The sequence below is a fragment of the Somniosus microcephalus genome, chromosome 1 (assembly GCF_052327205.1).
Source record: "Somniosus microcephalus isolate GS21.2 chromosome 1, FLI_Smic_1.0, whole genome shotgun sequence".
In the NCBI taxonomy this organism is placed as follows: Eukaryota; Metazoa; Chordata; class Chondrichthyes; order Squaliformes; family Somniosidae; genus Somniosus; species Somniosus microcephalus.
This window is the reverse complement of record NC_140987.1, coordinates 56,409,836-56,427,012: the sequence shown is the minus strand read 5'-3', so window position 1 is coordinate 56,427,012 and position 17,177 is coordinate 56,409,836. Positions and strand designations below refer to the sequence as shown.

Genomic DNA, 17,177 nt, shown 5'->3' with positions numbered 1-17,177 from the left:
TAGGGAGCAGATACACAAATTAGCTTGCCTACACTGGCAATCATCCCATAAAGCATCAAAACAAGCAAGATGGAGAAGTGTGTCATAAACCGCTGAAGAGAATTCTGGGGGGGGTTTCATTTTTAGCTCAATATAATAATCCAGGGCAAACGCGTTCAACTCGGTTAGATGTTAAGTTCCAATGAATATTCGCATGACCTAAACTACTCAATTTTATACATTATCCAAAAAAAAGAGACAGGAATACAAGTATTGGCAAGCAGAAATGTGAACACAAACAGTACTGCAACTGTTCATGTGAACAGCTATCAGCCAGCTAATCACCGCAAAATGGGACAGCATGCCACTTACGTTGTAAAATTCCTGATTTCCAAGTGTAAAACCAACCTTGAATCTGGCTTATCTTGAATCCTGTCATATATATATATATACTTAGCATTCCTAGCCATTTCATTAAGTTCATACTGGAAACACCAACATGTCCGGCACCATCTGTGGAGAGAGGAATGTAGGGTTAATATTTCAGGCCTATGACCCTTCATCAGAACCAACAAAAGTTCTGATGAAGGCTCATTGACCTGAAACGTTAACCCTACCATCCTCTCTCCACAATGCTAGCTGACCTGCTGAGTCTTTCCAGCCATGGCTCAGTGGGCAGCACCCTCGCCTCTCAGTCAGGAGGTTGTGGGTTCAAGTCCTACTCCAAAGACTTGAGCACAAAAATCTAGGCTGACACTCCAGTGCAGTGCTGAGGGAGCGCTGCACTGTCGGAGGTGCTGTCTTTCGGGTAAGATATTAAACTGAGGTCCCGTCTGCGCTCAGGTGAACATAATAGTGCCTTGGGATCTTTTCTGACCAAGAGCAGGGGAGTTATCCCCGGTGTCCTGGCCAATATTTACCCCTCAATCAACAGAACTAAAAACAGATTATCTGGTCATTATCACACTGCTGTTTGTGGGACCTTGCTATGCGCAGTTGGCTGCCACGTTTCCTACATTACAACAGTGTCTACACTTCAAAAGTACTTCATTGGCAATAAAGCGCTTTGGGACGTCCTGAGGTTGTGAAAGGCGCTATAGAAATGCAAGTCTTTCTTTTCATTTTCTGTTATTATTTCAGATCTCCAGCATCTTCAGTATTCTGTTTTTCGTTAGATTTTAAACAGCATTCATTATCTATTCGATTCAAGGTGACTTAACTTGACACCAACATAGATTTCAAGATGGCAATATTTATTTTAAGCTTTTGTTGCCCCAGTTACAGGTCAATATCAAATGCCATGGGTGGCAATCAGTACAGATAAGACTTGGCTTTAAAATTGAAATGTGCAAACTTTCTAAAGTGCTGTTGATTCAAGATTGCTTTTCAAATATCATTACTACTCTGGCTTTAACAAGTTTATTTTTAGTCCTAGATGAAAGAGAAAAAAATAATGCCTACCCTTTTGCGATGATACACTGCCCTGATATAATACTGAAGTATTGGCATGCAATTAAATCAAAACACATTCTTTGAATCCTGTGTAAATCGGCAAGGGCAGGTTTGTGTACCCTAACTGTTAGAAGGGGTTTAGATCAGAATAACAAAGATGATTCCAGTCTCAGACCTCTACGCTAATGGAGAGAATCATAAAACTTAACTTATTTTCATGAAAGAAAAAAAGATTGAGGAAGACATGACCCAGATCTACAAAAAGCATCGACAATATAGAACCCAGCTATTTAACTTGGGACGATGTGCACAGAACTAGAAGATACAGGTTTTGAAATTAAAAAAGCCTCGAGCAAGATTAGTGTGTGAAAAATTTCCGCCCTCTGCTCCCCGCCTTACCCCCCACCCTCCGAACAAAAGCAGCAAGCGTTGCATTCACTGGAAAAAAAAAAGTTGGATAAATATCTTCAGAAAATGCTGGAAATGCTCAGCAGCTCAGGCAGCATCTGAGGAATTCCACAGGTGCTGCCTGACCCGCTGAGTATTTCCAGTATTTTCTGTTTTTATTTCAGATTTCCAGCATCTGCAGTATTTTGCTTTCGGAGAAATCTCTCGTCAGGAACAGGTCTGAAAGCTATAGGGATAAATAGACAGACATGGTCAATTATTCCAACCTCGGAACTCAGAAACAGACACAAATCCTCTAATAAATGTTATTGTTCCAAAACAGTGGTCCTAATAAGAACATTTCAATCAAATGTTGTCACATGGAATTAATATACTCATCCGTATAGTGTGCCTATAGGTTGGATTACCTAGAAATGAGTTGAGCATTACATCAAACAGCATGAATCAATGGCATAAAACCACAAATTACCATTTGAAAGAAGCTCTTTCGTATGGATCTGTGTGACTGGAATGGCAGAGTTTCAACCACTGACAGGTTTAAAAACTGAATCCCCCAGCGGTTTTTTTTTCCAATACATCTCCAACATTTGCAGACTGTAAATCAAAAGCTGGACGAGTAAATACATGCAGCAAGTAAAATATTGTACAATTCTCTTCACTAGAATATAATTTTCAACTATACAATTAATTCATTTGAGATTTATTTAGGAACAAATCTAATTGAATGGGAGGCGGGGAATCCAATTATTTACTAAGATTTATAAAAGATTCAATTACAGCTTGGAAATGGGTCATAACTCCTGCATCTTTTCAATGCAGCTCACTTTATTAAATAGAAACCAGTTGACTGCGCTTCAGTGTGCTTTGAAACTCACAGTTCAGGAGTTGTGATAAGGTTACAGTCCACAAGCGGAAAGCTCAAGCAGTTTGTACAATTTGGACCCCAAAATTGTTACAATGCTGATGCACAACCCCAACCACGCATTAAATCTTTCAAATCCTATGTTAGCCAGGTTACTATTCACATCTGCCACTACTATCAAATGTTGAGAATTAGCTTCCTCCTCCACTACAATACCTCAACCGTATTGCACATTAAGTGGGATATGCAATTAAGTGATCTGCTTCAAAGTTTATGGCCGAGATTTTGCCAGCGCTCAGCAGATGGGATGGGTGGCGGGTCAGCTGTGAAATTTTAAATGATTGACAGCGGGTCGGGAACCCACTGTCAAAACACGCACACCTGCATTTCCCAATGTGGGGTCTGCCAGCGCTGAGCAGACCAGACAGGCAGCAGCGGGGGACCCAATTCAAATCATTAGTAGCTTGTTTACAGCCACTTAACAATGCTTTTTTTACCCCCCAGCTTTTTAACTTTCACAGGTCTCCTACGGGTTTCCCATTGTGCCGAGACCTCATCTGTGAAGCTCAGGCGGGAGGTCAGTAGAGATTGAATCAACTGCTGAGTTGACAGCTTCAGATGTCAACTCAAAGCTCCCAGCTGATTCAGCTATCTTCCCTTAAGCACTAGTATCTCTAAACTGTATTTCCACTACAGATTCAGGATGCTGCAAGTCTTCACACAAGTCTCCATGCAGTCTGACCTCATTACCTCTCCCACCATTGACAGATTGCTTGTCATCTCTACTTCATCTGCCATCTATTCCATTAACATGGGCGCACTTTATACTCTCTCACCTTGGTCCTCAGAATCTGACCACGATCAGCCCAAACACCAGCAGCACCAACAACCACACCAACTGATGCTATACAGGACAGAGGGCATCAGTACCCAACCACATTGCTGTCCGGACGCCAGGGATGGCCTCACCATGGCCATATTTACTTCACTTGACGATGCACACCCTGGCTACCACATGATGCGCCAGGTTGGCACCACCCCACACCAACACCATAAAGCATCCCTACAATGACCAAGCCATTCCTTTCACACTCATCACCATTACAGGGGGTACCGTTATGTCTCACCATTCACTGCAACTCACTAAGCCACTTCCAAAGGTGCACACAAATCTGTCCAAGAAAGCAAAGTGCTGAAAATAAAGATTTCAATGTTTGACAACACATTAACAGAAACTTCACATGAACATTGGCTAAAACACACAAGTGTCTACCCTTGTTTGTTGTTAGTTGGTATGATTGGACTTAGATGAAGGCGAGTGTGAGGGGTGGCTAGTGAGATGGGGAAGTGATAATGCAGATAGAGAGGGATGGGTGGAGGTGCAAGGTAAGTTGGTGCGAGTAAGGATGTGCAAGAGTAGGGTAGGGAAGGCAGAGCGATGGGGATGTGATGAGTGGCACAGCAGGATGAGGTTGAGTGTGGCTTTGCAGTAACATTTTGTGATCTACTGAGATCATTGAAAGGTTTGCGCCACTGCAGCCTGGTCCTCCTGACGACATCTCTACTTGTGTCCTCCTGTGCAATGTGCAACCGGGCTGCGTTGATCTCCTGGGGAGGTCTCTTCCGCCCATGGGAAAGGAAGAGAAACTCCCTGCGTGCTGTAACTTGCTTCATAAGCATATGGAGGGAGTCATGGGAGAGCCTGGGTGCAGCCCTGAACCTCTGTGCATTGCTCGTCAGTATCTGCAGCACCTCAATGCTGTAGAACTCTGTCAGCACAAATGTCAAAGTAAATTTGCACATGGTCCCTTTAAGGAAACGGGCTGATGACACGTCATAAATGACGTAATCAGACCTGCTTCCTTCAATTGGCCAGGAAACTCGCTGGGCGGGCTTAACAAGCCCAATCAGGGGAAAGTCATGTCAGAGGCCGGGAAGAAGCCAACAGCGGGGCCGAGATCTGCCACCGATGTTGGCCACCACGGACTCGCCAAGATAGGGAAAATCACGGCCAATGAGTGCCTCTCCCAAAACACCATTTATTCCCAGAATAAATTCAGTTTAAACACTTGAGTTATGGTTATGGAATCATTAAAGACGCGAGCCACCCCAGCCACAACCTCTTCGCCCTGCTCCCGTCCGGTAAGAGATACCGAAGCATACGGTCTTGTACCAGCAGGTTTCGAAACAGCTTCTACCCCCAGGCCATAAGACTCATGAACGTATAATTTATTATTATTTATTACTGTTGTTTTATTTATTATTACTGTATTTCTATTAGTATTTTTAATCATTGTTATGCCATATTTATTCCAATGTTGGGAGGACTCGTAAAAATCAACATTTCATTGTGCAGTACACACGTCTGCTGCATATATGACAAATAAAATTGAATTGTATTGGATTTAAAGAATGACAGGCAATTACTGTCTATATAATAAAAATAGTTTGCCGCCTGGTGTCCTGATTCTCATTGGTTAAGTGCGCAGTTTGTGTTTTTGCTTTCTGCTTAATTTCTGGTTTTGTTATCTCACTGACCATATTGCACATGTTTTCCCCAAATTTTCCAAGCTTCACTCCAGTCATTACAAGAAAATAAAAATCCAACATACAAGTACCATGACAGTTCCTTACCCATACATCACTAAAATTAAAAGAGATCAACATATTGGGCCAGAATTTGCTGGCAAAATGACAGCAACTTTAATGGCACTCGCTGTTATTACTGTGCAAGTTGTCCAGCAGCTTTTGGCAAGGAAGAGATACGCTGTGAATTGCGAAATGCCACAAGTTACTGGACGATTTGCGTCGTTCTGCCGTTATCTCGCATAAACAGCATCTCACACACAACCTCCCTGTGAGTTTCAAAAAATTGCTGCATTTGCACATTAATTGCCAATTAAACTTGGCACAGAAAGTTAGGGCTGGTACCCAACAGCGTTAAGTACCTTTTTAATGACGGGATTTATGTCCCGGCAATGCCACTTAATCTCTGCTGCCCAGAAAGGGAACAACTGAAACTGTGGAGTCTCATTCCTACGGTTAGTAAATTGTTGTTAGAGATTTGATTTTAAAAACATTTTTAATCTTATTTTTCCTTTGTCTCTTTTTTCTCTCTCAATCTAAATCTTTCTCTCCCTCTCTAGTTCTACTTTCTTTATCTGATTCGACTAATTCACCCCATTGCCTTCTCTGTCGTTCCTCTGTTTCTTTCCTCGTCCTTAAATCTCATTGCTTTCGAAAATAGACTTGGCCTTGCTATGCCGTGATCAGCTCGCACTCCCAGCAATTTGCAGCACAAAGAAAATCGAGCTGAAAGACGAGGAGAAAATGTTTAACTAACGGGACACACTGCGAGATTCCCCGCTCCAGCAAATTCTGGGCCAATAAATGCATTAAAAAATAAAATTGACCAATTCCGAAAAGCATTACAAAACTTACCCAACCCCATCTGCTAATTGCTCAAAACAACGTTCCCATGCACAGTCCGACGCGCCTCACTGGATGCACCCTCCGCTGCTAATTTGCTTCCTGGTTTACCAGCTGAGGCCTGACCTACTGAGTCCCCAGGTAAACAATCGCCCACATGCAACCAAACTTTGCATCTGCCTCCTATCCCCAGATTTTGCCAGTCCCTGCCAATGGAATTCTAAACTGTACAACCAGACCATAATTTCCAGGAGATCGAGATCCACTCGTAATATGCCATTTTTTTTTTAAAGAAGTGATGGGCGGAAGTACATAAGAACATAAGAAATAGGAGCAGGAGTAGGCCATTCGGCCCTTCGAGCCTGCTCCGCCATTCAATGCGATCATGGCTGATCTTCTGCCTCAACTCCATTCACCGGCCCTATCGCCATATCCCTTGATGCCTTTACGAGTCAGAAATCTATCGACTTCTGTTTTGAATATATCCAATGACTGAGTCTCCACAGTCCTCTGGAGTAGAGAATTCCAAAGATTCACCACCCTCTGTGAAAAAATTTATTCTCATCTCAGTCCTGAATGGCCTACCTTTTATCCTGAGGCTGTGATCCCTGGTTCTAGACTCCCCAGCCAAGGGAAACATTCTCCCAGCATCCATCCTATCAAGCCCTATAATAATTTTGTATGCTTCAATGAGATCCCCTCTCATTCTTCTGAATTCAAGAGAATACAGGCCTAGGTTACTCAATCTCTTCTCATACAACAGTCCCGCCATCCCAGGAATCAATCTCGTGAACCTTCATTGCGCTCCCTCCATGGCAAGTATATCCTTCCTTAGGTAAGGAGACCAAAAGTGTACACAGTACTCCAGGTGTGGTCTCACCAAGGCCCTATATAATTGGAGTAAGACTTCTTTACTCCTGTACTCAAATCCTCTTGTAATGAAGGCCAGCATACCATTTGCCTTTCTAATGGCTTGCTGCACCTGCACATTCACTTAGTGACTCATGTACAAGGACACCCAGGTCCCTTTGAGCATCTGCATTCCCCACTTTCACCATTTAGGAAATACTCTGCCTGTCTGTTTTTTCTACCAAAGTGGATAACTTCACATTTATCCACATTATATTCCATTTGCCATGTTCTTGCCCACTCACTGAGCATGTCGAGATTCCCTTGAAGCCTCTTCACATCCCCTTCGCAACTGACACTGCCACCTAGCTTTGTATCATCAGCAAATTTGGAAATGTTACATTTAGTCCCCTCATCCAAATCATTGATATAGATTGTGAATAGCTGGGGCCTAAGCACCGATCCTTGCAGTACCCCACTAGTCACAGCCTGCCATCCTGAAAAAGACCCATTTATCCCTACTCTTTGTTTTCTGTCTGCTAACCAATTCTCAATCCATGCTAGTATATTACCCCCAATTCCATGTGCCCTAATTTTGTTCACCAACCTCTTGTGTGGGACCTTATCGAAGGCCTTCTGAAAATCCAGATACACCACATCTACTGGTTCCCCTTTGTCTACTCCACTAGTTACATCCTCAAATAACTCCAATAGGTTTGTCAAACAGGATTTCCCTTTCAAAAATGCATGTTGACTCTGCCCAATCTTACTATTAGTTTCTAAGTGCCCAGTTATTGCATCCTTTATAATAGATTCCAGCATTTTCCCAACTACTGATATGAGGCTAACAGGTCTGTAGTTCCCCATTTTCTCTCTCCCTCCTTTCTTAAATAGCGGGGTTACATTTGCTATCCTCCAATCTGCAGGAACCGTTCCAGAATCTATAGAATTTTGGAAGATGACAACCAATGCGTCCACTATTCCAATGGCCACCTCTTTCAAAACCCTAGGACGTAGGTCATCCGGTCCTTGGGATTTATCGACTTTTAGTCCCAGATCAAGTAGGATCTGATTTGAAGACAAAACAGCAATACCTCACACAAAAAAAGCAAGATTTGAGATTTGGGAAAAATCTCATGCAAAGGGTCATGTGGAGTCATAAGCAAGTACCACAATTAAGTTTTTACATTGAAACAGGCATTTTCCCCCCAGACATCTTAATCTTGTGAAATATGTCATGGTTTTATATCAGACATTATTGCCCATCGTGGCTAAAACAATTCTGCTTAGTCATTTGCAACTTTGTCAACCTGTGCGGAGCTGGGAAAGGGAAGCAAGAAGTTGGGACCAAGACACCAGTCACAAGCTGGAGACAGCAAACCTGTTACGGATTGGTAACCGTCCAATTCATTGTCTGGGGCTGTGCATGGAGAATAGGCACAGGGTTGCTAGCACCCATGGAACTGTACTGCAGCACGGGTGGGGGGAAGAGAACAAGCGACAGTTGAAAGACGGAGTTTTAACCTGGACAAGCGGGCGGCCCAGCGATTTTAACGGCAGAGCCTCATTTACATCCCGCCGGACAGCTGTCCGCCCGAAACGAGCAGAAAGAGGCAGCCGAAGATCGGGCAGCCATCGCAGGGGAGGTTTCAGCAGGGTCTGGAGCAGCTGAGGCCCAGACTTCCCGCACGGGCGCCCGAAGGAGCACCAACTTCCCGCAGACTAAGTTTCACTGAACCGAGCGACTGTGGCCGGCGTCCCACTCAGTCGGCGGTTTAAATACCATCGCCGTCCTGTGTACATCATAGGATCCAGAATTGGATTAAAGCACGAAGCAGACGCCTCAGTCATCTGAAACAGCAGCTTTGACATTGCGCAAGATGGAAAAGAAGCAGGAAATTGACTGGTTCCATTTTAACACCCACTCTAAGCAGTGGGTGGAGTTCAATTTTTCTCTCTACAGTCTACTTTCCTTAATTCAGATTACCTGATAATTCAATTTAATTTTAAGGACCAAGTTCCTACACCTCCGCTGTCCAGCTGGCTGGGACTGCAGTCGCCTGGTTCCATTCTTATCTATCCAGTCGTAGTCAGAGAATCACCTGCAATGGCTTCTCGTCCCACTCCGTTACCTCTGGACTCCCCCAAGGATCTATCCTTGGCCCCCTCCTATTTCTCATCTGCATGCTGTCCCTCGGCAACATCATCCAAAACACACATCAGGTTCCAAACGTACGCTGACGACACCCAGCTCTACCTCACTACCACCTCTCTCGACCCCGCCACTGTTCCTAAATTGTCAGGCTGCTTGTCCGACATCCAGTACCGGAGGAGCAGAAATTTAAATATTGGGACGACCGAAGCTATCGTCTTCGGTCCCCGCCACAAACTCCGTCCCCGAACCACCAACTCCATCCCTCTCACTGGCAACTGTCTGAGGCTGAACCAGACTGTTCATAACCATGGTGTCCTATCTGATTTCAAGATGAACTTCCGACAACATATCAGCGCCATCACTAAGACCGCCTATTTCCACCTCCATATCACCCAAATCCGTCCCTGCCTCAGCTCATCTGCTGCTGAAACCCTCATCCATGCCTTTGTTACCTCCAGACTTGACTATTCCAACACACTCCTGTTCGGCCTCCTATCTTCCACCCTCTATAAACTTAAGCTCATCCAAAACTCTACTGTTCTATCCTAATTTGCACCAAGTCCCGTTCACCCATTACCCCTGTGCTCGCTGACCTACGTTGGCTCCCGGTTGAGCAACGCCTCAATTTCAAAATTCTCATCCTTGTTTTCAAATCCCTCTATGGCCTCACCCCTCCCTACCTCTGCAACCTCCTCCAGACCTACAACCCACCAAGATCTCTGCGCTCCTCCAATTCTGCCCTCTTGCACGTCCCTGATTTCAATCGCTCCACCATTGGGGGCCGTGCCTTCAGCTGCCAAGACCCTAAGCTCTGGAATTCCCTCCCTAAACCTCTCCACCTCGCTTTCCTCCTTTAAGATGATGCTTAAAACCAACCTCTTTGACCACCTGTTCTAATATCTCCTTATGTGGCTGGTCTCAAAGGCTTGTCTCATAACACTCCCTGTAAAGTGGCTTGGGACGTTTTACTATGTTAAAGGCATCATATAAATACAAGTTGTTGTTTCCCCATGTTATTTACATTGCTCAATTCAAATTATTGGATAATGCAAATTTTTTTAAAGCAAACACCAACTTGAAATGATCAATCGACTGTAACTTTGCTATACTGATGCCATGCACGAATTTGTTTATCCTCCAATTATGTTTCTGTGCTACCTCCCTGTTGCACGTTACTTCCATCCTGCAATAACTGCAGGCTTCCCAATATTTAGCATTAATTAAACGACAGTCAAAATGGGTTGCAATGCAACGTGTGCGATCAACAGAAACGCAATCAATTGGATCCAAAGTTGGATGAGCCATGTGTATAAGAAGCAGAGTGGATTCTCTCGATGGCACCAAACACACACACACACCAATGCAACATTATTTACACCTTGGCTTGTCATATACTTTTTTTTTTAAATCCATAAAGAACCACCAAAGATCAAATGTACATACTCGTTCACTTTCCTCGTCAGCGTCTGGCTCGGGTGCTTCCTCGTCGGTGCTGTGCTCCTCGGGCTCTCCCTCCTCCTGGTCTCGGGCCACTTGCTGAAGCTCCGAGTCGGAGCAGTCGTTATTTTCCCCGGCGCTGGGGTTCTGCTCGCCCTCCGACAGCGTGTCGGACGAGCTTTCCGAAGCATCTCTCTCCGGCAAATCTTCCAGCTTACCCTCCATACTTGTGGCGCCTGCACTGAATAATTCCTATTATTTTTTTTGCCCAGCGAGCAAAAAAAAAACACAACCCAGGTGCTACTCTATCATATTTTGAGAGGGTGAATGTTGTGTGCTTTTCTTTTTTCTCTCTCCTCCTCCTAATACCTGCCTGTAAGCAAAGGGAAGCGCGGCTGTGACAGAACTTTGTTGTATTGAAGAGTGGCAGCGGAGGAAATGCTGGTGCGCGCGTCTCTCCCGGGCTCGCCTTCCACTCACCCCGCCCCCTTCCCACCCTCTGCAGCCTGGCTTGACTGACACCAGCCCACACCCAATCCAGCCAGTATTTCATGAGGCAATTCCAGCATTCCCCCTGACGGGATGGAGCTGGTGACCAGAGGTTACCAAAAAAAAGGAATCCAAATATTGCAATGCTTCAACCATGAAAAGAGTGGGTGATAAAACTTTTTTTTAAAGCTGTATTTTCATTTAAGATCAGTTCAGTCAGATAGTGTATTTTCATGGACCCCCTTCATGGTTTGGAGATCCTGCTTAGGCATACAATGAAACTTGATTGTTGTTGTACAGATGGTCCTCAACATAAGAACATAAGAAATAGGAGCAGGAGTAGTCCATTCGGCCCTTCGAGCCTGCTCCGCCATTCAATGCGATCATGGCTGATCTTCTGCCTTGATCACCGGCCCTATTGCCATATCCCTTGATGCCTTTACTAGTCAAAAATCTATCAACTTTTGTTTTGAATATACCCAATGACTGAGCCTCCACAGCCCCCTGGTGTAGAGAATTCCAAAGATTCACCACCCTCTGGGTGAAGACATTTCTTCTCATCTCAGTCCTGAATGGCCTACCCTTTATCTTGAGGTTGTGGCCCCTGGTTCTAGACTCCCCAGCCAAGGGAAACATTCTCCCAGCATCCACCCTATCAAGCCCTGTAATAATTTTGATTGCTTCAATGAGATCCCCTCTCATTCTTCTGAATTCAAGAGAATACAGGCCTAGTTTACTCAATCTCTTCTCATACGACAGTCCCGCCATCCCAGGGATAAATCTCGTGAACCTTCATTGCACTTCCTCTATGGCAAGTATATCCTTTCTTAGGTAAGGAGACCAAAATTGTACACAGTACTCCAGGTGTGGTCTCACCAAGGCCCTATATAATTGGAGTAAGACTTCTTTACTCCTGTACTCAAATCCTCTTGTAATGAAGGCCAGCATACCATTTGCCTTTCTAATGGCTTGCTGCACCTGCACATTCACTTTCAGTGACTCATGTACAAGGACACCCAGGTCCCTTTGAGCATCTGCATTCCCCAATCTTTCACCATTTAGGAAATACTCTGCCTGTCTGTTTTTTCTACCAAAGTGGATAACTTCACATTTATCCACATTATATTCCATCTGCCATGTTCTCGCCCATTCACTGAGCCTGTCGAGATCCCTTTGAAGCCTCTTCACATCCTCTTCACAACTGACACTGCCACCTAGCTTTGTATCATCAGCAAATTTAGTCCCCTCATCCAAATCATTAATATAGATTGTGAATAGCTGGGGCCTAAGCACCGATCCTTGCGGTACCCCACTAGTCACAGCCTGCCATCCTGAAAAAGACCCGTTTATCCCTACTCTTTGTTTTCTGTCTGCTAACCCATTCTCAACCCATGCTAGTACATTACCCCCAATTCCATGTACCCTAATTTTGTTCACCAACCTCCTGTGTGGGACCTTATCGAAGGCCTTCTGAAAATCCAGATACACCACATCTACTGGTTCCCCTTTGTCTACTGCACTAGTTACATCCTCAAAGAACTCCAATAGGTTTGTCAAACTGGATTTCCCTTTCATAAATCCATGTTGACTCTGCCCAATCTTACTATTCATTTCTAAGTGCCCAGTTATTGCATCCTTTATAATAGATTCCAGCATTTTCCCAACTACTGATGTGAGGCTAACAGGTCTGTAGTTCCCCGTTTTCTCTCTCCTCCTTTCTTAAATAGCGGGGTTACATTTGCTATCCTCCAATCTGCAGGAACCATTCCAGAATCTATAGAATTTTGGAAGATGACAACCAATGCGTCCACTATCCCAATGGCCACTTCGTTCAAAACCCTAGGATGTAGGTCATCCGGTCCTTGGGATTTATCGACTTTTAGTTCCATTAATTTTCCTAGTACTGTTTTTTGACTAATAATAATTTCTTTAAGTCCCTCATTCTCGCCACACCCTTGGTTTTCTCGTATTTCTGGGAGGTTTTTTGTGTCTTCCCCCGTGAAGACAGAAACAAAGGCCTAGAAATTCGGTGGGCTGCGCCATCAGTTAGCACCCAAAGAGGGCACCTAGTGGGTTTAGCGCCACTGGCCACGCCTCCCGCGAAATTTAGCAGGGTGCTAATGGCGGCATTAGCCGGTAGCGCTGCGCCGCCACCAATGACGTCATCGGTGTGCGCAGTGCCCCGCTACCGCCCCGATCGCGAAATTTGGTAGCGCTCCCCGCTGTAACGCCGGTCGCAATCTGCGACCGGTTCAGTGGGGCCTACCTGCGGCGGTAGAGGCGCAGAGGTGCGGGGCGGCCATTTTTTTTGCTGGGCTCTTTTGCCGGCACTCGCGATCTCCGATCGCGCTGCAGCAGGCCCCTCCCCTTTAAGAAGGGGAGGAAGGCCTGCAGTACTGCAGCGCGCCATGCCGCAGCGTGTGGCGCTGCGGCACGTTGTGCTGTGATTTTCAGTTGCAGCGCCCCAAGAGGGATGCGGGGCGCCTCGAGCAGTGCCCCGCTTCCGTTTGGGGCGCTGAAACGGAATTTCCGACTGGCGCTCGCAGCTCCTTCCGGGGCGGTACTTCCGGCGCCCAGGCGAGACTGGCGCCCCAAACGGGGCGCCACCGAATTTCTAGGCCAAAGTATTTATTTAATTTCTCTGCCATTTCCTCATTCCTCATTATAAATTCTCCCGTCTCTGACTGTAAAGGACCTACATTTACCTTCGCCAGTCTTTTCCTTTTCACATACCTACAGAAGCTTTTACAATCCATTTTTATATTTTTCGCTAGTTTGTGCCCATATTCCATTTTCCCTTTCTTTATCAATTTCTTGGTCTCCCTTTGCTGATTTCTAAAAAGATCCCAATCCTCAGGCTGACCGCTTTTTCTGGCAACTTTATAAGCTTCCTCCTTTGACTTAATACTAGCGTTAATTTCTTTTGTTAGCCATGGTTGGATCAAGTTTACTCCTTGATAATTAATTCCACTATTTTACATGGAATTGAAGTATGATTACTGGGTTTACAGTTGCCTGTCTTTCTTTTGTCACCCTTTTTTGATTATGGGCACCAGATTAGCCTGTTTCCAATCTTCTCGTATCTCCCCAGTGTCCAGTGACTTCCTTTTAGTGATTATCATAGCCTGGTAAATTTCTTCCCTTGTCTCTTTCAGCACTCTGGGATGAATACCATTTATACCTGAGGATTTGTTTTGAGCTGGATTAGCTCCTCTTCTATCTCATTTATAATAAAGTCATTGATTATATTTGAGATATCATCGTTTGGAGAGGGTATGTTGCTCATGTCTTCTCGTGAATACTTGGCGAAACTATTCATTCAGAATATTTACTATTCACAGAAATCACAGAAACCCCACAGTGCAGATAGAGGCCATTTCGGCCCATCGAGCCTGCACCGACACATATCCCACCCGATCCCCGTAACCCCTACACCAACACATATCCCACCCTATCCCTGTAACCCCACGTATTTAATCCCCCTAACACTAAGGGTCAATTTATCATAGCCAATCAACCTAACCCGCACATCTTTGGACTGTGGGAGGAAACCGGAGCACCCGGAGAAAACCCACGCAAACACGGGGAGAATGTGCAAACTCCACACAGACAGTCGCCCGAGGCCGGATTCGAACCCGGGTGTGTCATCATCCTCAGTTTCAAGTCCATTTGCATCATTTATGGTTTTGACCTTTTCACTGTCTGCCTTCTTACTACTGTGCTACTGAGTGAATTTTCACTGCTATGCTCAGCCTCAGCTGTGATGCTTTTTGAGATGAAATATCTATCAATTGTGAAGAATAAATTGCTTTACGCAAACATTTCTGGGAGACCAGACACCCTGACAACCCCTAGAAATGAAATTTCTTGTATTCATCCCAGCAGGCCCCTTCTCTTTCCCTCTTGAAGGATTTGTACATTCCATTTTTCTTCTTTATCTTACGTTTAACTTGTTTGCTGATCCATTTAGGGTCACGTTTGTTTAACCTGAGATTGTTGGTCTTGGGAATATATTGCTCATGCACGGTCAGCATAATACCAAGGTGCTCCATTAGTCTTCTACACATGTTGTTGAACAATCTCCCCCAATCTATTTGTTTTAGTTATTCCTTCATTTTATTGAATTTAGCCTTTTTAAAATTATGCACCTGGTTCTTGGTTTTTGATATTTCTGACGCCCAGATCATGTTAAGTTTTATCATGATGCACGATGCCGAGCTCTTTTTCCGACGTCTTCGTCTCCATGCCTACTTCTTTGGCCAGGAGTCTTCACCCCACACAGCAGAACCTTTCTCCCGCTTTCAGAATTCTCATTCTACCTGGACCCCTCCCTCTGGCCTCTTACCCTCTCTAGATCTTTTCATTGATAACTGCTGGCGTGACATCGGCTGTCTCAATTTCTCTGCTCCCTTCACTCACCAACCTACCTCCCTCTGAACTTGCAGCACTCCGTACTCTCCGATCTAACTCTAGCATTGTCATTAAACCTGCTGACAAGGGTGGTGCTGTTATTGTTTGGCGAACCAACCTCTACCGTGCGGAGGCTGAACGCCAACTCTCTGACACCTTCTCCTACCTGCCCTGGACCATGACCCCACTACCAAACATCAAGCCATTGTGTCCAAGACTGTCACTGACCGCATCTCCTCTGGCGATCTTCCCTCCATGGCTGTCAACCTCATAGACCTCCAACCCCGCTTCTAACTCCTTCCCAAGATCCACAAACAGGGCTGCCCTGGTAGACCCATCGTTTAAGCCTGTTCTTGCCGCATGGAACTGATTTCTTCCTATCTCAACTCTATTTTTTCTCCCCTTGTCCAATCTCTTCCCACCTACATTCGCAACTCTTCCAACGCCCTCTGCTACTTTAACAGTTTGCAGTTTCCTGGCCCCAACCATCTCCTTTTCACTATGGATGTCCAATCCCGCTACACCTCCATCCCCCACCTGGACGGCCTGAGGGCACTCCGCTTCTTCCTTGAACAGAGGCCCAACCAGTCCCCTTCCACCACCACCCTCCTCCGCCTGGCTGAACTTGTTCTCACATTGAACAACTTCTCCTTTGATTCCACTCACTTCCTCCAAATTAAAGGTGTTGCTATGGGAACCCACATGGGCCCTAGCTCTGCCTGCATTTTCATTGATAGGTGGAACATTCTTTGTTCCAGTCCTACTCAGGGCACATCCCGCACCTCTTTTTCCAGGTACATTGATGACTGTATTGGTGCCGTTTCCGGCTCTCGCCCTGAACTAGAAAATTTCATTTACTTTGCTTCCAATTTCCATCCTTCCCTCAACTTTACATGGTCCATTTTCAACTTATCCCTTCCCTTCCTCGACTTCTCTGTCTCTATTTCTAGGGATAGGCTATCAACAAACATCCACTAAAATCCCACTGACTCCCACAGCTACCTGGACTACACTTCCTCTCACCCCGCTTCCTGTTAGGACTCGATTCCATTCTCCCAGTTTCTCTGTCTCCATCGCATACTAGTGCATCCGATATGTCTTCCTTTTTCCTCAATCGAGGATTCCCCTCTACCATGGTTGACATGGCCCTCGACCTTGTCCGTTCCATTTCCCGCATTTCTGCTCTCACCCCTTCCCCTCCCTCCTGGAACCACAATGGGGTTTCCCTTGTCCTCATCTTTCACCCCACCAGCCTCCACATTCAACAGATCATCCTCCACCATTTCCGCCACCTCCAGCATGATCCCACCACCAAACACATCTTCCCCTCCCCTCCCCTTTCAGCATTCCGAAGGGACCGCTCCCTCCACGACACCCTGGTCCACTCATCTATCACCCACAACACCCCTTTCCCTTCCCACGGCACCTTCCCGTGCAAGTGCAGGAGATGCAACACCTGCCCTTTTACCTCTTCCCTTCCCCTCAAACACCCTTTCCAGGTGAAACAGCGATTTAGTTGTACTTCTTGCAATTTAGTACACCGTATTCGCTGCTCAAGATGCGGTCTCCTCTACATTGGGGAGACCAAACGAAGATTGGGTGACTGCTTTGTGGAATACTTCCGTTCAGTCCGTAAGCATGACCCCGAGCTTCCAGTCGTCTGTCACTTTAATTCTCCACTCCACTCCCACTCTGATCTCTCCATCC

General features: G+C 45.4%; 1 protein-coding gene across 6 annotated transcripts in view; it reads right to left on the bottom strand.

Annotated features, from left to right (window-relative positions):
• Positions 1 to 11,031, bottom strand: part of mast4 (microtubule associated serine/threonine kinase family member 4) — a 571,101-nt gene extending 560,070 nt beyond the window's left edge. For 5 of the 6 annotated variants that reach the window (XM_085981755.1, XM_085981763.1, XM_085981673.1 and 2 more), the window contains exon 1: positions 10,578 to 11,031. In XM_085981755.1, the coding sequence (XP_085837881.1) occupies positions 10,578 to 10,796 (219 nt within the window). In that variant the 5' untranslated portion in view covers positions 10,797 to 11,031. The remainder of the gene's footprint in view (positions 1 to 10,577) is intronic. The other variant, XM_085981699.1, reaches the window with a different exon arrangement.
• Positions 11,032 to 17,177: the final 6,146 nt, after the last annotated feature.